Genomic DNA, 27,562 nt, shown 5'->3' with positions numbered 1-27,562 from the left:
ATAATGGTGAGGAGACTCAAGACTGCAGGTTACAGAGCCAATGTTAGCACTACTCAGAGTAGACCGCTGGGAGACCTGCAGCCATGTGCGTTTATCCGTGGAGGGGGGGCGGGATTCCTCCTCCTCCTGCTGCCCTCTGAAGGCAAACCCCGCATAGCCGCTTCTCCCGTCCCCCCCCCCCCCGGGGACATAGAAACGCCATTCAAAGAACGACGGTCGTTTAAGCAGGAGAGACGCTCACCTTCTTCCTCCGTTTGCCTTCGCGGGGTGCAGAGCGGAGCTCCCAATCGAGGAAAAGCTTTCGATCGGCAATCGTTTCCTTCGGCCTAGGCTACACCCCCACCCACCCGCTCTCTCGGAGCGCCGCATAGGCTGTTGGAGAAGTCGCGAGCGGGGACTCCAGAGCGGAACGGAGAGCTCCCCGGAAGTCAGAAGGACCAGACCCTAGTAGCCGATTTGTCGACGGCATCGATAAGAGGCGGGATCCGCGGGCTGTTCAAAACGGAGGTCGGAAACGGAGAGGAGTGAGGAGCGTGGAGCGGCGGGGATGGGGGATGGGAGTGGGAGGCCGTAACCATGGCGACGAAGAAGTTGGCCAGGTGAGGCCTACAACAGGCGCTGCATCCTCCTTTTCCTCCATTTCCCTAGTGGGCTCTCGGGTTGTTGTTATTATTATTATTATTATTATTATTATTATTATTAATTTCATTTATACACTGCCTTTTCATCCAAAGAGCTCCAGGCAGCGCACTGCCCCCTCCTTATTCATTTAATCCACCCAACAACCCTGTGAGGTTGGTTAGGTTCAGAGGCAGTGAGTGGCCCAAGGTCACCCAGGGAGCTCCTTGGCTGAGTGAGGATTCGAACCCTGCTCTCCCAGGTCCTAGTCAGGTGCTCTAACCACTGCACCACCCTGGTTAATAAGCCTTGTGGGTTTCTTTTCCCTTGGGAAGGTTTGGGTGTTTAAAATAAGGGTTTGGAGGGAGCTGGTGAGAAGAAAAGATGCTGCCAGATGTCTGGAACAAACCCCCATTTTGCCCCCATTCTCTCCCCTTTTATCCCATTTTTTTTGAGCTTCGTGTAAATAGGTTACAGGTTGGGCAAATGCATTTCATTACTAGTTGTCCCAACTGTTCTCCACACTTTTTCTCAAGGGATTTGGGAGCCTCAGGCCTGAATCTCGATCGCTTGGTTACCCCCCAAAATACTGTTTTGCTACTGAGAGATTAATTTTTCAGTATGTGTTTGTATTTTTTTTTTTTTGTAGGCAGCTTGGCATTATTAGAAGAATTTCTAAAACATCGCCCGGTGGCCAGAATCATGGCAAACCCAAACTAAGTGAGTACTGTGTCTGAATTGCAAAGCAAAAATCACTGTCTTTGCTCTTGCAAATAACGCAATCCTCGCTTGATTTTGTAGGGCAGTTGTTTGACTACTTAATAATTATTGATTTTGAGTCTACGTGCTGGAAAGAAGGCAGAAAATGTTACACTCAAGAAATCAGTAAGTGGAGATTTAGTAATGTTGTTTGAGAACTGCTTCTGTGTGATCGGTAGATTAATAATGGAGCTATCAAAACATTGCTCATGCAGTTTATTTGTATATAATTCCCAACCTACCTATCCCAAACTCTACATGTAAAGTATTCATATTTTGATACTAAATTTACATGAATGACTGGAAGTGGGTACTAGAACATAACAGCAGCTGGTATTTGGGGCACACCTCTTACCATGCCCATAGATCAGAGGTTTTCAACTTTTTTGAGTATGGCTCCCTTGGCCAACTACATTCTTTCTGCAGCACCCCTATTAAAACATGCTGAAATGTTTAGCCTGTTTAAACCTGGGGCACAGTTGCAATTAATTGCATTTTTATCTCTTCCTCTCTCAGAGGATCTTAGAAAGATTTATATAATCCCCTCTCCCTTTTATACTCACAACAATCCTGTGAGGTAGGTTAGGGTAAGGAAATATAACTGACCCAACGTATTTTATGACCGGGGGGGCGGGGGGCCTTAAACCTTTGACCCAGCACTCTTTAACTCCATTTGTAAAACTGCATTTTTAAGAATGCTATTTCTTTAAAATAAACCTGATTTGGAATGAAAATGTACTTTCTTTAGTTGAATTTCCAGCAGTTCTATTAAACACCTTGAATGGAGAGATTGAATCTGAATTCCACACGTATGTGCAGCCTCAGGAACATCCCATTCTCTCTGAATTTTGCACTGAGCTAACTGGCATAAAGCAGGTACAATTTTATTGTTTCATGTTGCAGTCAATTTGCAAGCTAAGCTCATAGTTTCCAGTTGGTTTTGAAACCACTGAGGTGTTATCGACCCTGTTTCACTATGCCTGACAATGAATTGTGTTAAGGCTGATTGTAAAGCAACACTTGGATACTGTCAAAAATATTAATGTATCTTGTTCTCTTCTATTAAGAACCAAGTTGATGAAGGCGTCCCTCTTCATATATGCCTGTCTCAGTTTTCTAAATGGATTCAAAAAATGCAGAAGGAAAAAAACATTGTTTTCAGTTCAGGTGATTCTTCGGGAGGAAAATTATGTGCTTTTGTTACATGGTCAGGTAATTCATAGTACCTTTTTAAAAAATCTGATTTCTTACACTGAAAGTGGTTTGAAGTGATTTGACCCTCTTGACTTTGCTTTTCCACTTTTTAAAAATCTTTCAAGGCTGTATTTGCAACATGTGCTAGAAACTGGTTTAAGAAAGCAAAAGAAAAACGAGGTTTTTCTTGGGTAGAATACACACAAAACTCTGAGTTGGGAGGTGCAATGCACAGTTGCGGATTGTGTACTCCTCAGCAGTTATGTGTGCATTTCACGATCACAGCATAGAGCGGACTTAGTCCCTAGGTATCTTTTCCTACTTTAATTCCTCATGTTTCTAGCCTGGCGAGGAATGGCTGTCTGATAAGACACAGTTACTATTCCACACGGAAGAAAGCTAGAAACAATAACAAAGCATAAAACATGAAAGGTTTATGACAGTTTGTTTGTTCTACAGACTGGGACCTGGGTGTGTGTTTGCAGTATGAGTGTAAAAGAAAGCAGCTGAGAAAACCAGATGTTTTAAACTCCTGGATTGATCTCAGGGCAACTTACAAGGTGAGATTAGACTGCGTATGTGTAATATTCATGAAAGGAATGCGGAAATGGCCAATTTTGCTAACAGAGCTGCTTATTGTTTGGATTGCAGTGGTCATGGTGTAACTGGCAGCCTGTCTGCATCTCCGCAAGCTAGATCATTGGCCAGATGAAATGTAACTTTTGCTGCATTTCTACATTGCTTATAATACTGTCATGTTAGTTCAATGCTCCCATCTGTTTTACTCCTTTCCATCTCTCTTCTTTTCTTTTATTCATTAAGTGTTTTCCTTCACTGGTGACATAAAGATCACATGTTTACATAGCCCTCCTAGGTATATGACCCATCTCTGGTCCTGTCTGTATTATTTATTTATTATATTATCCATATCCCACCTTTAAGGAAGCAAAGTAAAGAAATACATTGGGGGGGGGGGATAAGATAATTTAATAAGGTTGCAATAAGAACACAGGAGGAGCTCTGCTGGATCAGAACAGTGGCCCATGTTGTCCAGCATTCCATTCCCAGCAGCCAACCAGATGCCTGAAAAGCATAACAAAGTCACCAGGCTGCCTTCCATAGTGCAGTCACTGTGCGCAGGGAGGGGGGAACAGTCTGAGGTCACCTGAGTTCATCATTGCCTATCTCCTTTGGTCTCCTATTCCTTGTCATAGGGCCTTTGGTGGTAGACAGCCCTGTGAGTAAGATGGGACAGTGATTTATTTTTTTTTGGAGGAAGGATATGATCTATGTAGTATAATAGATAGATAGATAGATAGATAGATAGATAGATAGATAGATAGATAATTTAGTACGGTCGGAGACCAGCTTATAAAACACACTTGGGGGTACAATCCCAGAAGGAAAACAAACATTTAAAACAATGTACAACAATAAACCATCCCCTGACCCAAACTAGTTTGTTAAGAAAATCCCCAAACTCAGTTCCATAGGTGACTCTGGGTCATCTCTCTGCAGTAGCTTATCTTAAAGTTTTTAAGTGACTATACGCTTATTGCATTTATAAATGTAGTATATTCATTATTTTAAAAATGATAGATATCACTTAATACAGATTCATTTTATGATTGCTCCTGAATATTTAGTAATCAGAGCACTGATGGGAGTGTTTTCAGTTCTTTGACTTGCTAAAGCAGGTGTGGGGAACCTTTGGCCCTCTAAATGTTGTGGAACTCTTAACTTCCATCATCCCCAACAAGCATGGCCAATAGTCAGGGATTATGGGAGGTGTATTCAGCAATGTTTAGAGGGCCACAGGCTTCCCACACCAGTGCTAAAGAAAGGTGTATATGAAGAACTAAATTTTGTGCTGTGCCTATGAGCACCCGCCATGATTCGAGTTGAACAGAGCACAGCAGCTAATGTCTCTAACCTTTATTTCCTCTTAGCTCTTTTACTGTCGGAAGCCACGTGGGCTAAACGGTGCTTTGCAGGATGTGGGGATCATATTTGCAGGACGGGAGCATTCTGGTGAGTGAGTTTTTAAGTGTGTATGTGTGGAAATATTTCTAGTTATCAGTAGTGAGTTCTACTACACACACACACTACTACTAAAATACACACACACAAAAAGTTCAGGGCAGTACCTACTGTTCCCTACCTCCTTCTGTTTTTATCCTTGCAGCAACCCGGTGGGGTGGGCTGGACCGGACTGGGAGGCAGAGTGACTCAAAGTCACTTAGTGCACTTCAGGACCAAGCAGGGAGTGGAACTCAATTCTCCCTGGACTTACTACCTGCCATGTGTAGATCACCAAATCTTATTCTTATACTAGGGTATTCTTATACAAGGGTGCTTTGTGCATATCTGTATCCCTACAGGTTCTTTTGTTAAGCAGTGAGAAAGGGTTGTGTGAGTACAGAATAGTTAACTTGCCTGACTTGGTCAACAACAGCACCATCTCTCTTTTTCCCAAGGGCTGGATGATTCCCGGAATACTGCCCGCCTTGCATGGAAGATGATCTGCGATGGGTGTGTGATGAAAATCACTAAATCTTTGGATAAGGTCAGTGGCTTTTCTTCTTGACATACGTGCCAAGAAGACAGTAAGAATTTGCTGAAACAACTTTGAACCTGATATTCTTCCTGGAGGATTCCGATGCACATTTTCTCACTTGGCTGTTGACATCTCTTTCCTGCGGTTCCCACAATATCTTATTTGTTTATGGATTCTTTAGGCACCTCCTGCGAAGAATTCCATTGCTAGATTTTTGTCTCCGAAACCTACTGAAGGAAGTCCTTTGGGAAGCAATGATGGTGCAGGAATGTCATGTCTGGATGAGAGCAAAAATGCTGGAGTTACCACAGGAATTAAAAACAACAAGGAAAACCAACAGCAAGAGTTCAGTCCTGTTCATCTGCACAGAAATGCCCATGTTCTGTCGAGAAATGCCCCAAAGACTGATGGATATAGTAGTGTCCAAAGCTGCTTGGTTGAAAGGCTCAATTCCCCTCTTGGCTCTTTTCAGCCTTCACATAACTCTTTGGGCATCCAGAGTGGGCTAAATAACAGGCACCCAATTTCTAATTCTTCAGTGCATAATCCAGGACTGGTTTTAGTCTCAACCACTCTTTCCTCCGTCAATATTTCAGATATAGACATAAGTACCACTCCAGATTGTTTATCAGCGCTAGCTAACTGGGAGGATGTAGCTTTAATACCAGCATCGCAAGATGATGAAAGTTTGGGGTGTTTGCAGCAGGAGGATGACCCAAACCATAAAAGTTCATTAACCGTTGAAGAGAAGATGGATCTGAATGAGTCACACACGATGAACTTGGGATCTAAAAGTGTTGCGGATGCTACTCTGAATCTGGAACTCCCCAAGTCTGTTGTGTACCAAAGCCCCAGCACTACGATTTATAACATTAGCATAGCCCCAAATATGTTCTCAGATACTTCTGCGTTTAAGCTTCCCACTGCAAAAGCAAGTGCTGCTTCCACTGATGTGTCAAATGGAACCCCTTTCAGATTGTCATCTGAAGCTCATAAAAGAAAGCCTTCCAGTCCGAAATCAGTTCCTCCAGCAAAGAAACCACCCTTTATAGTTTATGAAGACAAAGGTGCAACGCCTAGTACCTCCCAGCTAGTCAGGAGGCTTGGTTCCTACCGCGTCCCTTCTGGCATCTTAAACTCCTCAGTCAACTTAAACCAGCCTTTAAAGGCTGCAGAGACTGGGAGAGTGACCCCTCCTTTGTGCAGATGCGGTCGAAGGGCCAGAAGGCTAAATGTTTCGAATGGTGGTCCGAATCATGGCAAAGCATTCTATAGCTGCCCAGTTGGAAAGCAGGCGGGGAATAGAAAGGGCTGCGGTTATTTCATATGGGAGCATACTCTTCAAAAGGAGAAGCTCACACTCCCTACCTCCAGTGCTCTGGGGCTGCCAGGTCCTGGACACAGTTTCAGTTCATCAGGAAATTCTGAAAAGAAGACCCTCGTTCTCCGACCCTCTATGCGAACCTAGCCAAGGACTACCTCCTTGACCTCCTTCTTCATGGAGAAAAATGTATCACACCATCACAAATGAAAGAGGCTGTTAGCTTTGTTTCCCCATCTCAGAATATTCTTCCAAATCACGCTGCAAATGGGCTGTCTATAAGCTTCTAAAGTGAGAAGTAAAAGGATGGGCATCCCTAAAAGGATTTTGACAGTATTGCTGAGGATAAACCAAATGAGGATCAGTAGTTGGTCTTGCCTTTTAAAGTTATCCTGCTTTTTCTATATTTTAGGTTTATCACAGATTATGTCTCCATTACTAGATAACTGCAAACACATGCATGCTCCATGAGAATCGGTAGCACAGGCTTTTGGAACACTTGCTTTTTAAAAGAAATAGTGCATAAAGAAGGTATCATGGTTTTAAGTTTTATATACATACTGATTTTTTATTAGTGAAGTACAATAAAAGTGTGGCCTGGAATTCTGGAGGTTGACTTCCTTCCAGTATAGCAGCTTAAATTTCACAGTAAAACTGAAGCACATTTCTTATCTAGATGCTCTATTTCTGCCAAAACATGTTTTGTTTACTTTGGGGCATTACCACCATACTTGAGGCTGGTACGCAGCCTGTGGAAAAAGTCAGAAGTTTATATCAAAGACAGGAGCTAACATAAACCCACATCAATCAGAAAGTAAAGAGGTAGAAGTTCTACAACAAATTAAGCAAGCTCAGCACATTAAATGGAATGAAGTTGTTGCATAGCATGGCAGGAGAGTTCCGTGACTTTCTTCTTGAATGCATGAGAAAACTGGCAATGATTTGAAAATGGTTGCCAATATCATGAAATACTGTGCCTATAGTGCTTTCAGTGTCCCAGGAGATAACCCTTATTGGTCCGGGCTGGAATTTTTTAGCTAACCATTTTTTATGATCTGAATTAAATGAAATAAAATATGAAATAAAAACAATTTTCTGTTTTAACAGTTTGGATTTTGCCTGTTGATAGCTTTTTGATTTTGATAGCTCTTTAAGCACTGTAGGGAAGTTACATATGCAGAAATATTAATACTTAAAAGTCTGCTCAGTTGTTCTTAACTATAATCCTAGGAGCTTGCTTACACACGGATGGGGGAGAGAATATTTAAGCACAGATGTGGGCCTCCGGTTGTTGCAGAAACAAAAAATATTCCTGGTATGATCAGTCATTATCACTCGCTTCAGGCCCCACTGACGTTCAGTGTGTATTGAATTCTCCCACTGAACTAAATGGGATTTAAAAGAATTTAATATTGGCTGGATTGTGTCCAGCTGAATTAAAAGCCTTTTCTACTGCTTCAGTGATGCCGGCATCATTCAGCATAGTACATCATTGGTGGGGATGCTACTCTTGCACGGTGACCACCGGATCCCTTGTAGTTTTTATCACCCTGATGCACAATAGAGACCGGACTTATTTAGGCTGCGGCCAGGTTGTGTCTCTAGAAGGGCTTTCTAGCAGGGGTGCCCAAAGAAGCTTGCTGCCAGTAACTACGTGGAATGTTGAAATGAGGACATGTGTCAGGTCCTTATTTATAATCCCAGAGAGTTCACTTCACTTGCTTTGGGACAACTACGTCCCCATTGCAACAACTTGTACTCCCCAGGTTTTTTTCGATGGGCTGGGTGTGGATATTTCCATCATCCTGTGTGTTGGAGGCTGTTGGGTCAACAGGAGATCTGAACAGATCGGCACCCTTCCATTCTGCCTCTACAGGGGAGCGGGGTAACGTACTTGATTACATGTCTAGCTTGCTCTTGTAGCTCCCTGCAGATTCGTGGTGATTTTTTAAGCTTCTGAGCTTTGGAATCAACTTTGTGTTGGCATTTTCTCCAGAGTACACTGTGTTCTTTTCTGCATGCGACTCAGCATCTGGAATGAGAGTTACGCTTTGCTTTGCTCAACCTTGCAAGACGCTTTTAGGATTTTATATGAATGGGCGGAGGAAGATGCTCAACCACTGATATTCCCCAAATGTCTGATCCTGCACTGCTTGTAATATACCTCAAACTCCTAGGGAGTGGGTATGTGAGGGTTGGGGGTTTTTTTTTGCAGTGTGTGTGTGACAGCTGCAGCATTGGGATTTAAATACAGAGGCTGGCATGGCAAGATCTTGCAACATAAGGAACCAATATAAAACTCAGAACAGGCGCTGTGGAAGTAAACAGCCAAATCTAAGCTTTCCCCCACTCTGCCTTGCGCAATTCATTTCTTCTGATTTTCCCACTGATTGTCTTTGGCAGATGTGGCACAAACTCCACCTGTTGGACAAGAGAAGGAATTACAGTGAGCCAAAGAGGGGGCAAAACATACAAAGGTTTTTTTTATATGGAGTCTGTTTGTGGAAAGCAAACAGTAGGGCTCTACTTACCCCTATTTCGGGGATGGAGAATCTTCCAGCCTGTGAGCTACACCACCTGTTGTGGACTGGCTGGATGCTGAGGAATGGTGAGAGGCACCAGCTGGGGGGAACCCCCAACAGAGGACGGCTCAGAGCCAGGGGATTGGTGGTAGGACAAGGATGAGGGGTCAGAGGGAGCAAACGGAGGAGGTGGTGTTGGAAGCTGAAGAGGCAACAGGGTTTAGTGAGAAGGAAAAGGCTGTGGCAGAGAGCAGTGCAGACTCAGAGGCAGAAGCAGAGGCAGGAAAGGAAGGGGACCAAGAGGCAGCAATGAGGCAGGCCGCCGAAGAAGCCAGGGAGTCTCCCCTTTCAGCTGTGAACAACTCCCCTCCCCTTGGTCTCCCAGAACACGAAGAGGCATGAAGCGGGCACAGCAAAGGGTGGTAAGGTGAAGTAGCCTCAGGTTGCTGGGGAGGAGTCTTAGAGAGCAGTGGGAAGGTGGGGACCTTCAGTTCTTGCAACAGCTTCATTGGGGCAAGACCTGCTGGGAAGGGTTGCCATGATCACGAGGCCTGTGCTGTTTGCTTCTTTGAATGAAGAGTTAACTTTGTGAGTTATTGCTGACTTGCCCCAACTCCTGCCTTGACACCGCCCTACACCTGATGCCAGATGTGGGGCAGGTAAGCTGCTGGGCAGTGGCTGCAAAGAGTTTCTGAAGCACCCAACAACCATCCTTCATGTTTATTTATTAAAAAATATTTGTATACCACAGTTTCCTTGAAAAATGTCGAAGTGTCTTACAACAATTATGATACAATTAAAACAGGACATTATAACACAATTAAAAAGCGCACAAACATTAAAGCAGTTCACCAGCTGATGTGAGGGCAATGCTGTTGGGTTCAGGTGTGCAGGATAGTTCCCTGCAAGGTATCTTCTCATTCATCTCTCAGGCTGCACACACACCAAATATTTAAAGCAAACTACCTCTGCCCCTGAGTCCAGGGAACTGTAGTTTGTTAAGGGTGCTGTAGCTTTGTTAAGGGGTGAACTGTGGTTCCTAGGATTCACTGAAGGAAGCTGCATGCTTTAAATGTATGCTGTGTACACAGCTTCAGAGATTGACTATGGCATTTTCCCAAAGGTTTGACAGAGCCTTGCCCCAAGGGACTCACAGTCTGCTAAGGCACAAGGGAAATACTAGAGGAGAGGGAGGGCAATGAAGACAGGAGTAAATAAGAGATGGATGTGTTTTTCAGTTTCAGGCACTTCAGTTTAGATATAGAAAGGTATTTGATGAAGGGTTCGTTCTGTGGACAAGATGAGTTTTGAGGATTGATTTGAAGGAAAGGGGAGGTGGACTTACAGAAGCATTCTGGGTAGAAGTTGCAGGCATAAGGAGAAACCAAGGGTGGGGTCATGTTAGAGAAAAGGACACATCCACGAGGTTCAGGGTGGTAGAGCTGAATGAGCCCAAAGGAAGGATGTAAAAGCTGGCAGGTGTAGGGACATAGCCATGTTTGAAGGCAAGGACATCAAGCCTGTGCAGGAACTGGGCAGAGTTTGGAAGCCAGAGCAGGGATCTAAAGGAAGCTAGATTATGGCTTACCTTTCTAGGATACTTGTAAGGGGCAGTGACTTTTTTGACGTGATCCTGTAGCTCCTTAATCAGTGCTTCTGGGTCACGGGAAACGTAGTTGGGTGCCAAAACCACAAAGGCTTTCACAACCTTAACACATAAATATGTTTGATAAAAGATCATGAAGACTTAGCAAAATATTCTTTGGGCAGATTATAACAATAGATTGTTTCCAACAGTCCACAACCAACCCAAAGAATGGTACACACTCTCTCTCTCTCTCTCTCTCTCTCTGTGTGTGTGTGTTTTGTGTCCTGTGGCTGCACCACCTTTTTTCAACAGGCAGCTGAAGAGATGGACTGTACAGCCACAAATCTCTTAAGCCATTTTACTGTGCCAGCTTAAAGCTAAGCGTGCCAATTTAAGTGGCTCGAGGGATTGCTGTTTGTACATCCCAGCATAAGGTGTTCAAATCAGCATGGACCATTGTGTTCTGGAACATGAATTCCTTGTGGAGTTCATAGGCTTTCAAATTCAAAAAAGAACACGTAAACACCAGCAGGATTTTGTCTTTTCAGAGACATCTTTTTGCTTACAACAAATGCGAACCATAAAAAAATCAAATTTCAATTATATGACAGTTTAAAAACCAGAAATTACAAACCTAAATGGCCTACACTGGCTCCTGGTATGTTTCTGAGCACCATTCAAAGTGTTGGTGCTGACCTTTAAAGCCCTAAACTTTAAAGCCCTGTATACCCAAAGGAGCGTCTCCACCGTCATCATTCAGCCTGGACACTGAAACCCAGTTCTGAGGGCCTTCTGGTAGTTCCCTCACTGTGAGAAGTGAGGTTCCAGGGAACTAGGCAGAGGGGTTTCTTGGCAGTCACATCGGCCCTTTGGAATGCCCTTCCATAAGATGTCAAGGAAATAAACAACTATCTGACTTTTAGAAGACATCAGAAGGCAGTTTTTAGTGTTTGATGTTTTATAATGTTTTTATATGTGTTGTAAGCTGCTCAGAGTGGCTGGGGTAACCTAGCTAAATGTAATAAGTAATAAAATTATTATTATTATAAGTATAATATAATATAAGTAATAAACTTGTTGTTGTTATTGAAAGTACTTCAACCAGCAAACTGTTTCCTCTATTTAAAAACATTCCATACTGTAATACAACTCGACTCTTTTTACCTCCCCTCTGATGGAATCTGGGCTGCTAACAACAGCGGATTCTACGACCGCCGGGTGTTCTATCAATGCACTTTCCACTTCGAATGGTCCAATGCGGTACCTTGGAAACAAAAGAGAAGGCTTTGAAGGGACCTTCTGATACTTGGTCTTGGTCTGCAGAAAACGCTTAGCACCACATAGAAGGTGCATTACCCAGCAGAATTGATGACATCGTCGGCTCTTCCTACGAACCAGAAGTAGCCATCTTCATCTTGCATTCCTCTGTCCCCGGTGATGTAGAAGTCCCCGCGTACGGTTGAATTCGTTCTTTCTGGATCATCCTGGGAGAAGTGAATTGGTACTTATAAAAAGCACAAGCATGCTCATGCTTGCAAATTTAGGCAAAGCTGAGTATGTGTATATATAAGTGTATATGTGTTCATATCTGAAGAAGTGTGCATGCACACGAAAGCTCATACCAAGAACTAACTTAGTTGGTCTTTAAGGTGCTACTGGAAGGAAAAAAATTTTTTTTGTTTTGACTATGGCAGACCAACACGGCTACCTCTCTGTAACTGTATATGTGTGTATGTTTATGTATACTACCGTATTTTTTGCTCTATAAGACTCACCTTTTCCCTCCTAAAAAGTAAGGGGAAATGTGTGTGCGTCTTATGGAGCGAATGCAGGCTGCGCAGCTATCCCAGAAGCCAGAACAGCAAGACGGATTGCTGCTTTCACTGCGCAGCGATCCCTCTTGCTGTTCTGGCTTCTGAGATTCAGAATATTTTTTTTCTTGTTTTCCTCCTCCAAAAACTAGGTGTGTCTTGTGGTCTGGTGCGTCTTATAGAGCGAAAAATACGGGATATCTCCATCAGGAGGTTGTGGACTCTCCTTCCTTGGGGGTTCTTAAGCAAAGGTTGAGTGGCCATCTGCCATGGATGTTTTAGCTGAGATTCCTGCATTACAGGGAGTTGGACTCGATGGTTCCTTGAAGTCCTTCCAACTCTATGATTCTATTATATCTATATCACCATTACAGTCGTACCTTGGTTTTCGAGCAGCTTAGTTCTCACAGTTTGGCTCCCGAATGCCGCAAACCTGGAAGTGAGTGTTCCAGTTTTCAAACTATTTTTGGAAGCCGACAGGGCTTCAGCGGCTTCCGATTGGCTGCAGGCACTTCCTGCAGCCAATCAGAAGCCACGCTTTGGTTTCCAAACGTTCTGGAAGCCGAACGGACTTCCAGAACAGATTCCGCTCAACTTCCAAGGTACGGCTGTATTATTTTTATTCATTTCCTCCTGCTGTATCAATGCTATTTGCCACACCCTTCCACCCTATCACGCCATAAGACTTGAGTTAATAATACTGAGATAACGCAGGTGCCATATATAAAGCTACTGAATTATACCATTTTGGGGAGCAGGTAAGTATTCAGCCCTTGGATTAACGGTGAACATTTTAAGAACACCAGAAGAGAAGGCATGTTGTGCTTGCACATTGCACTAAATCCAGAGTTAAACACAGGGGTAACCAACCTTTCTGGACCAGCAGGGTAGACACTGAAGGAAGTACCATGGCTGCCATGGGGCAAGGCATAACACAAAATTAAGAGCGGTAATTACTGCTCCTTTCCACCCCAAGCTGTTTCATGCTTACAATGGGAAGGTGTGTATCCAATGCTAGTCCTACTCAGAGTAAGCACTCTGAAAGTAATAGAATTGACTAACTTAGGATCATGCATTTCAGTTGGTCAGCCCTGGGTGCAACATACAGCCCTATAATTCTGGCTGGTCAGTGTCTGCAGATGGAATTTGTGGGGTTGGGGAACACCATTTAACCTTTGCCTCACGCAGTAATGTTTTCCTGGGCATGCCTTTGCTCAAACTTTCAGTGCTGTGTTCCTTTCTGCTCGGTCAATGGTCCTACAAGACAAGACGCCTGGTCTTCCTTGCTCTCTGACTCTCATTCTGAGCCCCTCAAATGGCTACCAAGCTACTTCAGCCCCCGCAATAGCTTCCGAGTTTCTGCCACTGGATCATCTTGTCCAGCTTTACGTCTGTAGCTGGAAGGGCAAGATGCTACTCTAATTCCTGGCGATCCGAAAACTAGATCCAATTCTGAGTAAATAACGGCTTCTAGTTCTTACTTAGCCGTGCAGTTTGCATCCTTACCGTGTATCGAGTGAAAAGACAAAATGGCCGTGTCGGTTTTATTCGGATAGCAATATCTCCTTCTTTCCCAGGAGGCAACGTATTGCAGTTTTCATCTATTATCTAAAAGCAAAGAGAAAATAGTCAAAAGCCATCGGATTTTCTTTTTTTAAAAAAAGCGTACAAAGTTGTTGGGGGGGGGGTCAGGTGGTGAAGGGCAATATCTCACTGCTACAGCACCTGCTTCACATCCAGAAGGTCTCAGGTTCAATCCCTGGCATCTTGGAATTGGGGTTGGTGAACGATGATGTCTGAAACCCTGGAGAGCTGCTGCCAATGTAGACGATGCTAAACCAGATGGACCAATGGTAACTTGAAGTGAGGCACCCCAGTATGGTCCACTTTAGGCAACCACACCAGTTAAAGACCAGTTGCTTAAGCTAGGGGTAGCCAACTTTGTGACCTCCAGCCCTTAGGTTCTCCCCCCCCAAATAAAAAACTCTTAAAACCAGCCCTGCATACTGTACCTGAGTGTCATAGGCTGGGGAAGGCTTCCCCATAGAGCCCGGCTTAATTTTCATCCCCTTGAAAGTTCCACAAACCAGCACCTGTTTCAAGTAGTGAAAAGCAAAGCGTGGCTAATGAGATTTTGGTGGGTGAAGGTGCCAACTTGAATAAAATATTGGGGAAGCCTAGGTAGGCCCTGCCCTGCATAACTGATCACAAGAAGTGGCACACGCATGCCATTTGAATGGCAATGTCCATCAGCTTTGTGGGGGGTGGCCTCAAAGATTTTATTGGGGGGCTGAAGGGGCCTTGGCCCCTAGGAGGTGGCTCCTATGGGCACAGAAATGCTAGGTGACATGTTGTCAGTGAGAAGGTAGAAAAAGTGGCATTCTAAAAGCACTGGAGAAGTTGCATGGTGTCACGGTACGGTGTCTACTTAGCAAGTAATTCTCAGGTTCAGTTCCTGACATCCTCACTTAGGGCTGGGAGAGACCCTTGCCTGGGAGAGATCTTGGACAGCTGCTGCCAGTCAGTGCAGACAGTACTGAGCTATATCAGCCTCAGTGCTCTCACTCTGCATAAGGCAGCATCTTAGGTTCATGTAACTAATCTGGTTGCATGCTGTCAAGACAATTAATTGGTTAGTCTCACTAATTAAAACAGTGTTTAAATGTTGCAGCCCTGTTAACAGGTACATTAAGCCTTTGTATTTTATACTGTTGTGAGTTTATGGGTGCTAGACACCCTAAATTCCTGGGTCCGGTAGGTGTTAGAATTTAATCAAGGCAAGTGTTCAAATATAAGCCAGATTACTTTCCTAACCAGGAAATCGCCTGGGGTGATGGGCCATTAGGAAGGCAACAAGCCAGACAGCAAGTGGATGGGGCCCCTCCTTCTGCTCAGAGTTAATTAGAAGAACAAAAACCAGGGTTTGGAGTTGGCTGGAATGTGACCTGGAAAATAGATGTTACAGCCTGGTAAAGTTAGGAGAACGGGAGACAGCATCAGAGTCATGGCTGATGTCTGTCTGGATCCAGAACTGCAGCTATGGGAGAAGCAAGACCCTCTTGGAGTATTAATGCTGTGAACCCCTTCATCGTAGGCTCATGTTGTATATATGTGTAAATAAACCATTTATGATAAAGACACCGCAGTCTCCACTGTGCCTCATTCTGTGAACTGCCCTGAGATCTTATGATGAAGAGTGGTATATAAATGTAATATATAAACAAACAAATAGATTCCCAAAAGGAAACACAAACCCAGGGTGAAGTGCCTGAAACCCCCTGAAATTTTGCACCACTCGGGGGTGGCATGCAAGTTACTACTTTTTGCTTTTTATGTAGCAGAATATGGACATCCATTGCAGCTTCATGAACCTTCTGAAAGCAGAAAGAACACCCTGTTGCTGCACTTTAAAAACAGCCCAGCGTTACCGTCTCTGTCTGCCCGTAGCCTTCGTAGATATCCAGTCCTGTTTTTGTTTTCCATTGCTCCATGATTTCTGGGTTCATGGGCTCCCCTGCGCTCACGCAATGTTTCAGGCTGTGGAATTTATAACTTTGGATAAATGGGGAAGGGAAGAGAGAGAAACGTTTAGATTTCAAAAGGGTTAATAATCAAGAGGTTATACAAATTAACCATGGTTTGGTGAACATGGATAGACAGAAGTGTTTCTTCTACAAAAGCTGAATGGTTAGAGATTCAGGAAACATTTATTTACACAGCTAAGCTATGAAAATATAAATGGTTTATAGGGGGAAGCTTTCTAGGTTGTGTGATGAGTTCACCTCTGCCCACCTGCCAGATTTGGTCCATGGAGGTTTAGAAGCAATAAGGTTTCCTGTTCCAATTTTCTACCCCATAGTATAAGATCTCCCACTTTATCTTTGCTCCTACTTCCAGAGCTAGAACTGGAAGTCTGCATATCTGTGTAGAGTTGCTTGCTAACAACAGCCTGGGCAGCTATAGATTCCTGCCAGTCATTCATCCTAGACTTGCCATTGATCGATTGCTTTTATATCCCACCGTCTTCCCCAAGGAGCTCAAAAGGGGCTTACATGGTTCTCCTCCTCATTTAACCCCTTCCACAACAACCCTGTCAGGTAGGCTAGCCTGCGAAGCAGTGACTGGCCCAGCGAGCTGCATGGCTGTGAAGATTTGGTCTCCCCGGTCCTACTCCAATATTCTAACCCAGCCTTTCTCAGCCTTGGGTCCCCAGATGTTGTTGGATTACAACTCCCATCATCCCTAGCTAGCAGGAACAGTGGTCAGGGATGATGGGAGTTGTAGTCCAACAACATCTAGGGATGCTAGATTGAGAAAGGCTGCTCTAACCACTACACCACACTGGCTCTCACTGGCTTCTCCTCACCAGGGAGGGCAATAAATGTTTTCCTGCTTAGGCTGGGATTTTGTCTGAGCAAATGCAATGATAAGTGGTGCCAACAAGTAGTAAATAACAACAGCACCTATAAAAACATAATAAAACATCAAACATTAAAAACGCCCCGATACAGGGCTGCCTTCAGATGTCTTCTAAAAGTTGTATAGTACTTCTTTACCTGCTTAAACGGTGATGGATTAGCATCCGATAAGCAGTTGGAGCAGAACAGAATGTTGTTATGGGAAACCTGGACAAAGCCTAGATGATTATAAAAAACAATGGATCAAAATCTAGTTTAATGCTGTGTACAGATTGTAATATATAGCTTTTTGCAGCTATCGGCAGACAATTTTTTAAAAAGATGTGGCATGCAGACATATTTGCTAATCTGTTCTCCAGCTGATTGATTTAAGTACTTATTGGATATGTATCCTGCTTTTCAACTAGTCCTCAAAGCAGCTTAACATTTATAAACACAACAGATGCATCAAGAACCACATGTTCAAAAACAAAACAACTAATGGAACAGGAGATGTTCTTTCCCCCAAGGCAGTTGCTATAAATTAGCTCTCTGGGGGTTGGAGAGGGGAAGCCCTCCTCTCTTCACCCTTGTAATTTAGCCTCCAAAAACAGTTATTAGCCTGTGAAAGCTTTATTTGCCCGCCTTTTTACTCGTAAGACGGGCAGGTTGAGGATGAATGGGGGACCCCTTTCTACTCTTACCAGCCTCTCATGAGTAAAAAGCTGGTGAGTATGAAATGAAATGAAATGAAATATGGATGCCAGGAACCTCATCTAAATGTTGGCGAGGCTGCAGCTCCATAGGCTCATACCTCCACATGTGGTGGAAATGCCCCAGAGTTCAATCCTTTTGGATAACAGTGCTGCATGAAATCTCCAAAATAACCAAACAGGTAATAGAAGCAACTCCAGAACTAGCTCCATTAAATATATTCCAGGACAACAACACACATGCACGGGACAAGAAATTTGTAAGTCACTTGATCTCAGCAGCTAGAAGTATATTAATGCTTTCAAAGCTCTTGGAGACCTTTTAGATAACAAGTGACTTATAAGAAAATAATAAAGGGATCATTTGGGCACACTGTGGTCTGCCATGAGGTCTGAATTTAGGTAGCTGTGGGTCAACACTGTTGAAAGTAGATTAAGAAGATGAACTTGCAGAAGTGAGCTGGGCTGAGAGAGAGGTGAATGCTGCAGCCATCACAGGGCGGCTTCACTGTGAGATAAATTCTATGCGTCTACTCAGCCAACATCCCACACAACCAATTCAGTTGTATGAATCCAAACAATGTTGAAAGGAAAGTCCAGTCCTTGAGTAACTAGTATAATACTTGTCCCTTACTTCAAGTACAGGGGTTGGCTCGAAGCGTGGCATGCTGTGAACGAACACACATGCCCCTTGGATCCAGGGTGCGAAAACACTGCTCCAAGCCGATTTTGCCCAGCCTGTGTCAGACGTATTCCAAATGATGTCCGAGGGGGTCAAATCCAGCCAATACCTATGTAACAGGAAGAAGAAGTACAAAATGTTAGGAATTCAACATCACACTGCTAGAAATGTTCCATCAGCGTAAGCATTTCTGGTTGTTTGCCTTCTCCTCCCTCTTCCACCGTGCTGTTGTGGGGTTCTCCTCCCCCCACAAAAAAACCCTGTGCACAAGGGCAGGGGAGAAGGGAGAAGCCCCATTGTGCTAGCTGAAATCATTATGTGGGCTTCCACTAGTGGGATCAGTTAGTTGACCCCAGCAAAGGAGGCAGATTGCTGTCATACCTACGCAGCCTGTAACTGCAAGCCACAGCATTGTGAAGATCTGTTCTTGAACTATCTTAAGACAACTTGTTCATTTGGCATTCATCCTGCTTTACTTTCACAAAGTCGTTAGACTAGATGTGGTCTTCATGGAGCATTTGTTCTGATTTGATTACGGGGTGGTTACATGACCGTAAGCATTCATGCTGATTTGCTTGTGGGGTGTTTCCGTGTCTTCCCATTAATCATTCATTTATGCCACACTTTCAGTGTGTTTCCTGTCACTTACCAAAGTCCAGGTTTAAAGTGGTTTTGTTGTGGTAGGCCATCAGAACCCTCGAGTCCATTTTGAAGGCACAAACCTGAAGGCCAGTATGTATGTATGTATGTATGTCTGTCATAACACAGGCATAGGCAAACTTGGCCCTCCAGATGTTTCGGGACTACAACTCCCATCATTCCTAGCTAACAGGACCAGTGGTCAGGGATGATGGGAACTGTAGTCCCAAAATATCTGGAGAGCCGAGTTTGCCTATGCCTATCATAACATATACATACGCCTTTATATTATTTTTTACAAACACCTCAAAGCGGTTTACAAAAGGTATGTGCTTGTATCCTCCTGCAAAAATGACTAGAATAATTCCTTATCTGGGTGCTCTCATGAAACCGAGTGTGGATCAGTGGGCAAGAAACTGCAGAAAGTTTTGTTGTTGTTTAGTCGTTTAGTCATGTCCGACTCTTCGTGACCACCTGGACCAGAGCACGCCAGGCACTCCTGTCTTCCACTGCCTCCCGCAGTTTGGTCAAACTCATGCTGGTAGCTTCGAGAACACTGTCCAACCATCTCGTGCTCTGTCGTCCCCTTCTCCTTGTGCCCTCCATCTTTCCCAACATCAGGGTCTTTTCCAGGGAGTCTTCTCTTCTCATGAGGTGGCCAAAGTATTGGAACCTCAGCTTCAGGATCTGTCCTTCCAGTGAGCACTCAGGGCTGATTTCCTTAAGTTTGATAGGTTTGATCTTCTTGCAGTCCATGGGACTCTCAAGAGTCTCCTCCAGCACCATAATTCAAAAGCATCAATTCTTCAGCGATCAGCAAATGACCATAATAATTCCTTATCTGGGTGCTCTCATGAAACCAAGTGTGGATCAGTTGGCAAGAAACTGCAAAAAGTACGCACACACAAACCCTTTCATACCTTCCATTTACACCAAGGCCAATGCCATGACTTGCGTGAGAATGTTCAGTCATTTTGGGAGTCCCTGTTGTCCCACTGGTGAAATAGATAGCCATTGGGTCACAGCTCTTTGTGACTGCACAGTCGTGTTCGGCAGGTGCAAGTCTAAGACATAGAATAAAATGAAGTCCATGTGATCAAAAGAACCACAGCCTTCAAGCACACGACGCTTGCCAAATTTGTCCTGCAGAGAGATTATGTATAGAGACAAGTCTGTATACTTACTTCAATAAGTCACTGAAGTTTAGCCAGTCCTCCCTGTGGTTCCTTGACACAATGAGCTTGAATTCTAGAGATGGGCATTTGGAAGCTATGGTATCTACTGCTGGGGCCAGAACCTCGTCAGTAATGATACACCTGGCCTTTGAAGTCTGGACTCGGTGGAGAATGTCTTTTGCCGTCAGCTGTGTTGTCCCAGGAATAAGAACAGTTCCTAATGAGGGACCAAATGACGAAGATTAAAAATGATGTCACATGTTTCCAGCTTAAGACTGGCATGTTCCCTCCCTCCTGGTCAATCGTTCGGGAGTTTCATAAGCTTTCTTCAGCCTGACCATCACAGCAACCAATGTTAACAGACATCGGCACACTTAGGGATCCGCAGAGTTTGCGCATCTTGCGTGACAGACCTCAGCAACTCAGCATTTTGGCTAATCTACTTTATTTACATATAAACACACACGGAGCACTGCAACATGGCTCCCCCTCTCTCTAGCATCAGACAGCAAAGAGAATGAACAAAGGACAATAGTCCCAGTTCACGGAACACAGTAACACAAACATCCTGTCTCCTGTGGAGTCAAAACATACCACGTCATGTGATAGACAAAAATCCTATGACTACAATCATGGAGCAGGAATTCTAACAGTAGGGGCCTGCTAACAATTCTCAGCACCCTTGACAAATGACAGTTCCCAGTATTCTTTGGGGGGAAGCCATGACCGATTAAAGTGGTCTGATACTGCTTTAAATGTATAGTGTAGGCGGGGGCTAGAAGAGAAGCAGAGGGTGGGGAAAACATCTGTATAAATAAAGAACATTATCCATGAAAGGATGGCTCAAGTGTTTAGGCAGAGGTCAGCCCCTGAACTAGAAAAATGGGAAGGGGTTGATCCTGATCCCACATGGGGAGGGCCCATCCTGCTTCCTCCACCAACCAGCACCTCTCCGCATGCTGCTAACCTGTTCGCATGCAAGCCACATTCAAGAGCCACCATTCAGGAATCCGTGGCAGGATCACAATGACTCTGTCTCCCCTCTGCAGGCCACACTGCTCAGAGAGCACTCTAGCCGCTTTTTTGGAAACGTGGGACAGCTCCACAAAGTTCCACTTCACTTGGTCTCCTTGGTCATTGACCCACCAGAGAGCTGGGCTTGTCGGTCGATTTCCTTCCTGTTGGAATGACAGAGTCAGCTGGCTGTAAACAGCCACACTCAGTTGGCAGAACGCTTCTTATGGCCAAGTAATGAAGTATTGGTTATAGCTAGAGGCCTGTCAATTTTGGTTTCTCATGTTTCAGTTTTAGATTTAGTTATCTACACATCAGTTTGCCATTTAGTTTTTACTTTAAAAAAAAAACAAATCAGTTATCATGGAAATTCCTCAGCAAAATTTCTCTCACTATCCACGTTTTTGGATGCAATTTTGCCCAATATGTGCAATTTTATAAAGCAATCTTCCCTAATACAATACATTTTTGTTTGTTGTGCCCACTAATATAAGCATTCATATTCACACTTTACCCTAGTATTTTGATTTTTCTAAACATTACTTGGGCTAGAGAATGGCACTGAAAAACTCACAAAAGTTTGAATTTCAAAGTGTTTCGTCCCATATGTTGTTTTGAAAAGTGCAGTTTAGGATGTATTTGAATGTGAATTGAGCTGAATTTCTGCCCTGTCCCTAGTTAAAGTCATTAATTTGTTAATTTGACATTTCCTGCTTTGCTTTGTCTTTGTAGATGTCTCTACTAGTGGGACCAGCACCAGAATATTGTAATGCTCCTGTTAAAAGGCACCAGCCAGCTATACCCTTTTCCAGTATACTCTGTTCCATTGCCTTCCCCACTGGTTTTCTAGGTCCGCTCAATCTGCATTCTGAACCCACAGAGAATGCTCAGTTCTCATTGGTCTGTTTTGTCCCCCCCTTAGGAGTCCCCCCCCCCAAATATTTTGTACTTCTACAAACTTTGTATCCCTCAGGCCTTCTGATACCTCTTTGAGGCCGTATGGTGCAGTTTTGGGTACTAAAACGTAAGCAGCTAGCTTGTGGCCCTCCAGATGATGTTGGACTACAATTCCCATCATCCCTGAACATTGGGCATGCTGGCAGTTGAAGTCAAACAACACTGGAGCAAAGGATCTATTGAAATATAGGATGGAATTTAAAACACCCACCACATACTGGCTAGGTTTTTGTGTAACACCAAGCCACAGTAAACAAGGTTTATGAACCAACAACAAACCATGGCTAACAAGGAATGGTTAATTTGTCTTTAACAAACCATGGCCAAACTGCTAAGGTATGTAAACCATGGCTTAGTGTTATGTGCGAACCAGACTGCTGTGTTGATGCGCCACATTTGAAAGACTTGACATGAAAAGTGACAGAAAATGTTACCTTTTCCGCCTCAGCCCAGTTATCTACCACATCTTTTGCAAAGTTGAAGTATTCTGGCACCTCTGGCTTATATTGTGCTTGTATGGATTCGTAGCCTGAAAAGTTGTGAGCAGCCAGGGCCAGCTGCCATTTGCTGAAACTTCTGGAAGAAGACAGGCGAAGAGGCCAGAGAGCTCGAAAGGCCAAGGCTTTCGATAATATCATTGAGGTGATGCACGCCATAGTGAGGCCTTCCACAGTGTATTACATTCAGTGCATTTTTCATGAGCTGTCTACCTGAAAAACATAGGGAAACCATTGTACAACAGAGAAGATACTGATTTCTTCAGCTCGCTAAGAATTTCAACGTTCTTTTTCTTCATTATTTTATGCAAAATCATTTCTAAACCGCCTATCTCTAAGTATATACAAATAAATGAAACCTAAACACAGTAAAACAGTATAATAAAAACAGGAATTAGGTAATAACAGGGTGCAGTCTTATAGGCCAAGAAAATTCTGGAGAGAAAGCATGTCTTTACGAGATGTCAGAAGCAATCAATGGATGATATTTCACACTTTGTTTGTTTGTTTATTTATTTGTATACTGCTCTTTATTTGGGGCAGGGCAATCTCTTAAAACATGACAATATTATCAAAACAGAACGTTACAAATGGAAATCAGATACGAAAATATGATAAAAGATCTGCATTTAAAGCCACACAATTAGCAAAAAAAATAAATAAAATCACCCCCTAAAAACATCAACAACAAAAAAACCCGGTTAGAAAGCAAATCTGGAAAACGCAATAAACATTCCACATGTTAAAACATCTGTGGCATGTAAACAAAATCACTGAGGTAGAATCTGCACCTCTTCACCTGACTATTGACCATGCTGGCTGATGCTGATGGGAGCTGAAGTCCAAAACATCTGCAAGGCTGCTCCATCGTATTATACCTCTGAAGTGTCAGTGGGCTCTAGTGCAGTATTCTGTGGGTGGACTACAACTCCCATCATCCTTGACCTCTGGGCTAAGCTGGCTGTGGATGATGACACTGGTTATGGGGCAAGTGAATCTTTTTTGTTCCTTTCTCTACTGTTCCAATGATTTGTTCTGCCCTCCATCCCATGTCTGAGTTTTGGTTTAAACTGGAAGAATGTCTACAACGAATTCCAGAACCGGAGGCTACAAAAGCCACATTTATAAAACACTACAGGAAAAGCTACAATGATGTGTTTGTTCATACAATTGCCCTGATGTAAACCTTCAGATTATCTCTGTACCTAATTTACCACACGGGGTCATTTTGTGCCGGGAGGGTGGGGATCAGGCTTGCTATCCCGAGCTACTTCAAGGAAGAATGGGCTAAAACAAAGGAACGGAAACCAAGTTTTTGTTTCTCAAACCCTACCAAGCCTCCCTTCCTATTTAGATCCTGGGTTATTTATGGCGTTTTCTTCTGGGTTATTTGAAAACACGCCTTGAGAAAATAACCTCACAATATGTGAAAGAGAAGAGCGAAAGATAGATAAAGATTGACTTGTCTTCTAAATGCTCACATGTGTTCCTGCCCATTGGTCACATAATCACCAAAAAAGAATCTTGATATAATCATAGCTACAAATATGGTCTTTGAGGGTGTGAGCATTTTATCAATGCACATCTGTTCAACATTGGCAAAGGGGAAGAAACAGAAAGGAATAGTAGGGTAGTTATCTTCTTCTTCTTCCACATTCACTGCATACATTTTAAGTGATATGTTACCATATCATGGCTTCCCCCCACCAAACCCTGGAAGCTGTGGTTTGTTAAAGGCAATGTTTTTTAAAAAAATGTTTAGGGGTACTGTCATTTTAACTCAAGAAAATCACAATTTTATACAGTGGTACCTCTGGTTGCGAGCGGGATCCGTTCCGGAGCCCCGTTCGCAACATGAGCAGAACGCAACCCGCGTCTGCGCGGGTCACGATTCACCACTTCTGCGCATGTGCGTGACGTCATTTTGAGCGTCTGCGCATGTGCGAGCGGTGAACCCCGGAAGTAACCTGTTCCACTACTTCCGGGTCGCCGCAGGACGTATCCTGAAAGAACGTAACCTGAACCGAACGTAACAAGAGGTATGACTGTACAGTGGTACCTCGGGTTAAGTACTTAATTCGTTCCGGAGGTCCGTTCTTAACCTGAAACTGTTCTTAACCTGAAGCACCACTTTAGCTAATGGGGCCTCCTGCTGCTGCTGCGCTGCCAGAGCACGATTTCTGTTCTCATCCTGAAGCAAAGTTCTTAATCTGAAGCACTGTTTCTGGGTTAGCGGACTCTGTAACCTGAAGTGTATGTAACCTGAGGTACCACTGTACTTCAAATTGGGAAAAATAAATAAAGTAAATGGACAAAAGTACAAAGACTCACAAAATGTTGAGGGGTATGCGTATCCCTGTGTCCCTCCAGAAAAAAGCACTGGTTAAAGGTGTTGAGTGATGTTAGAAGACCCCTATTCCCCTCACAGAGCTATAATTCTGAACAAAAAAAAAATTTTTTTCTTCCAGTAGCACCTTAAAGACCAACTAAGTTAGTTCTTGGTATGAGCTTTCGTGTGCATGCACACTTCTTCAGATACACTGAAGTGTGCATGCACACGAAAGCTCATACCAAGAACTAACTTAGTTGGTCTTTAAGGTGCTACTGGAAGAAAAAATTTTTTTTTTGTTTTGACTATGGCAGACCAACACGGCTACCTATCTATAATTCTGAGTTCCTCACGAAGAGGGATTAATAGTTAAACTACTCTAAACAGTTACTTATAAATAACCCACTCAAAGTTCTTCTTCTCCTTGTCTTGTCCTCACATGGCCAGGGTTAATCCAGGTCAAATGCAACAGTGCTTGCGGAAGGAACACAACAGTTAGCAGACTGCTCAAAAACTTTTCAAATTAGTTACACTTTTCCACAAGGGTAAAAACCGAACAGGGTAGTAGTGCATTTTGTCCACTATCTCTCTCTCATGTGGAGCAGCAGGCTGAAACACCCCCAGCCAGCCGGTCTGCTCATGAGTAAAGCCCTGCAGAAACAGCTACTTGATCTAGAGATCTCCCTCCTTGAACTTGCATCTATAGCAGCTATTCCATCAGGCTGAGAGAGAGAGAAAGAGAGATGAAATGGCAAGGTCTCTCCATGGCATCTGCTGAAAAACTAGCAACTTTTCGGCTTCTCTCTATTCCTGCTGTTACCTGCAAGAGTTTGTTACTAAGAATTCATGCCTGAGCTTGTTCTTTCTCCCTTCTCCCTCCCAGTCCCTTTTTCCTTTTGTGTTGTGAGCCTGAGGGAAGGGACTGTCTTTTTTCACTGATCTTTTAAGCCGCTGTGGGAGCCTTTGTTTGGCAGAAGAGTGGGACAACAACTACCACCACCGCAATGACAACAACAACAACATAGCTGGGCCAGCCCGCTATTTAGACCCCAATGTTCCTTGGGATGTCTTCTCTCAAAACTATGCTTTTTAAAGATTACAAAATCCAGAAGTGGGCTTTAAGCAGGGAGGATGCCAATTGCGAATAAACGCATATTGTTCCAGGTTAATGCTAGGATTTATTCTGGGGAAACCAGTTTGTCCAGCCTTAAGGGACTTTACAAAAGAAATTAGGTTCAAACAAAATACCATTCTGTCCCATTTGGAAACACCTGTATAACTGCAATGGTTTTATTTGGGTTTGTTTTAACATGGAATATTCACAGAATCACAGAATTGTAGAGTTGGAAGGGACTACGAGGATCACATAGCCCAATTACTAATTAATTATTATTTAATTATTAATAATTAATAAACTAGTTATTAATTATTATTTAATTACTACTAAGAATGGTTGTTGTTGTGACCTGCCCTGGGACCTACCTCATAGTGAAGGTCGGTTAAGAAACCCCTTAAAAAGAATCTTTTCTACATCAACTGTGTTTGCCTTTCTTTCAACGAGCAATCTGCCCGAAGTGTGGCAGCAGCGAGCAAGCGAAAGGCTGCGCGCTCTGGGGCCGCCGCCGAAGCGCTTGGACGAGAGAAAGTTGGGACAAAGAAAGCGAAAGCGAGCAAGCAGCCCCGCCACGTCGGAAGCTGTTCGATTACCCCGATCTCGGCCTCCGCGAAGTTCAGCGAGCAGCAACAGCACCGCCCAGGGCGAGAGGAGGAGGAGGAGGAGGAGGAGCAGGGAGGGGAGACACTTACGCCGTTGCCTACAGTTTGTTGGACGGACTTGGCGGAGGCAACTTGGCTGATCTCGATCCCTCGACGGCGCCACTCGCCCCGCGCCAAGAGGAAGGGGCCGTCCCTGCCTGCCTTGGGGGAAGAGGCTGGCCCGCCCAGGCACTTGTTGCAGAGGAGGACGGACTAGTCCGGCGGAGTTTCCTTGGCCGCCTCCCTGGCTCTGCGCGGAGTCCCCCGAGGAAAAAGCCGAGGTCAGTGAACTCTGGACTGCTTCGCGGTGGGATTCAGTCGCATGCCTGCCAATACAGCTTGCGCAATCATAGGGCATAAGAAGATGCAGGATCAGGCCAGTGGCCCATCCAGCATCCTGTTCTCGCAGGCGTCTGCACCAAATCTTACAAAATTCAGCATCCTTGGATGTTCACGCGGGTCTAGGTAAAGGTAAAGGTAAAGGGACCCCTGACCATTAGGTCCAGTCGTGGCCGACTCTGGGGTTGCGGCGCTCATCTCGCTTTATTGGCAGAGGGAGCCGGTGTACAGCTTCCGGGTCATGTGGCCAGCATGACTAAGCCGCTTCTGGCGAACCAGAGCAGCACACGGAAACGCCGTTTACCTTCCCACCGGAGCAGTACCTATTTATCTACTTGCACTTTGACGTGCTTTCGAATTGTTAGGTTGACAGGAGCTGGGACCGAGCAACGGGAGCTCACCCTGTCGCAGGGATTCGAACCGCCAACCTTCTGATCGGCAAGTCCTAGGCTCTGTGGTTTAACCCACAGTGCCACCCGCGTCCATGGGGGTCTAGTGGGATGGGAAAAGGAGGGAAGCTTGTCTGTGTCCACACAGAGCACGCAGATCCACAGAGGAGCGTAGAACATCGAAGCTGTTTTATCGCAAAGCAGACCAATTGTCCATCTAGCCCAGTGTTGTCTACACCGACTGGCAGCAGCTCTCCAGGGTTTCTGTCAGGCAGGAGCAGGCATAGGCAAACTTGGTCCTCCAGA

At 44.2% G+C, this 27,562-nt stretch overlaps 3 protein-coding genes across 9 annotated transcripts in view; 2 read left to right on the top strand and 1 right to left on the bottom strand.

Moving 5' to 3' along the window:
- The first annotated feature begins 481 nt into the window (after positions 1-481).
- Positions 482-7,553, top strand: ERI2 (ERI1 exoribonuclease family member 2). 2 transcript variants are annotated; one of them, XM_083585086.1, is made up of 9 exons: positions 482-599; positions 1,268-1,338; positions 1,420-1,503; positions 2,126-2,253; positions 2,445-2,589; positions 3,031-3,131; positions 4,521-4,602; positions 5,049-5,137; positions 5,310-7,553. In XM_083585086.1, the coding sequence occupies exons 1-9, from the start codon at positions 577-579 to the stop codon at positions 6,594-6,596; spliced, it is 2,010 nt and encodes a 669-aa protein (XP_083441212.1). In that variant the 5' UTR covers positions 482-576; the 3' UTR covers positions 6,597-7,553. The 2 variants fall into 2 exon arrangements, with proteins under 2 accessions (XP_083441212.1, XP_083441213.1); XM_083585087.1 differs by lacking the exon at positions 482-599 and having other exon boundaries at positions 1,425-1,503.
- Positions 6,990-26,780, bottom strand: LOC310748909 (acyl-coenzyme A synthetase ACSM3, mitochondrial-like). 6 transcript variants are annotated; one of them, XM_083585106.1, is made up of 14 exons: positions 26,580-26,780; positions 22,382-22,653; positions 20,944-21,154; positions 19,986-20,193; positions 19,722-19,865; positions 18,115-18,271; positions 16,927-17,006; positions 15,799-15,922; positions 14,383-14,463; positions 13,877-13,978; positions 11,916-12,043; positions 11,724-11,823; positions 10,560-10,679; positions 6,990-8,870 (listed from the first exon to the last, which is right to left on the bottom strand). In XM_083585106.1, exons 2-14 carry the CDS (start codon positions 22,601-22,603, stop codon positions 8,784-8,786), a joined length of 1,764 nt encoding a protein of 587 aa, XP_083441232.1. In that variant the 5' UTR covers positions 22,604-22,653; positions 26,580-26,780; the 3' UTR covers positions 6,990-8,783. The 6 variants fall into 6 exon arrangements, with proteins under 6 accessions (XP_083441232.1, XP_083441230.1, XP_083441231.1 ...); XM_083585104.1 differs by having other exon boundaries at positions 22,382-22,657; positions 26,580-26,715; XM_083585105.1 differs by having other exon boundaries at positions 22,382-22,657; positions 26,481-26,674.
- Positions 26,415-27,562, top strand: part of LOC310748918 (acyl-coenzyme A synthetase ACSM5, mitochondrial-like) — a 21,717-nt gene continuing 20,569 nt past the window's right edge. Inside the window, exon 1 of the mRNA XM_083585121.1 lies at positions 26,415-26,809. The gene's annotated coding sequence lies outside the window, so the exon portion shown is untranslated. The remainder of the gene's footprint in view (positions 26,810-27,562) is intronic.

The sequence above is a fragment of the Podarcis filfolensis genome, assembly GCF_964270895.1.
Source record: "Podarcis filfolensis genome assembly, chromosome: 14".
Lineage (NCBI taxonomy): Eukaryota > Metazoa > Chordata > Lepidosauria > Squamata > Lacertidae > Podarcis > Podarcis filfolensis.
The sequence above is the reverse complement of the archived record's forward strand: the minus strand, read 5'-3'. Positions and strand labels throughout refer to the sequence as shown.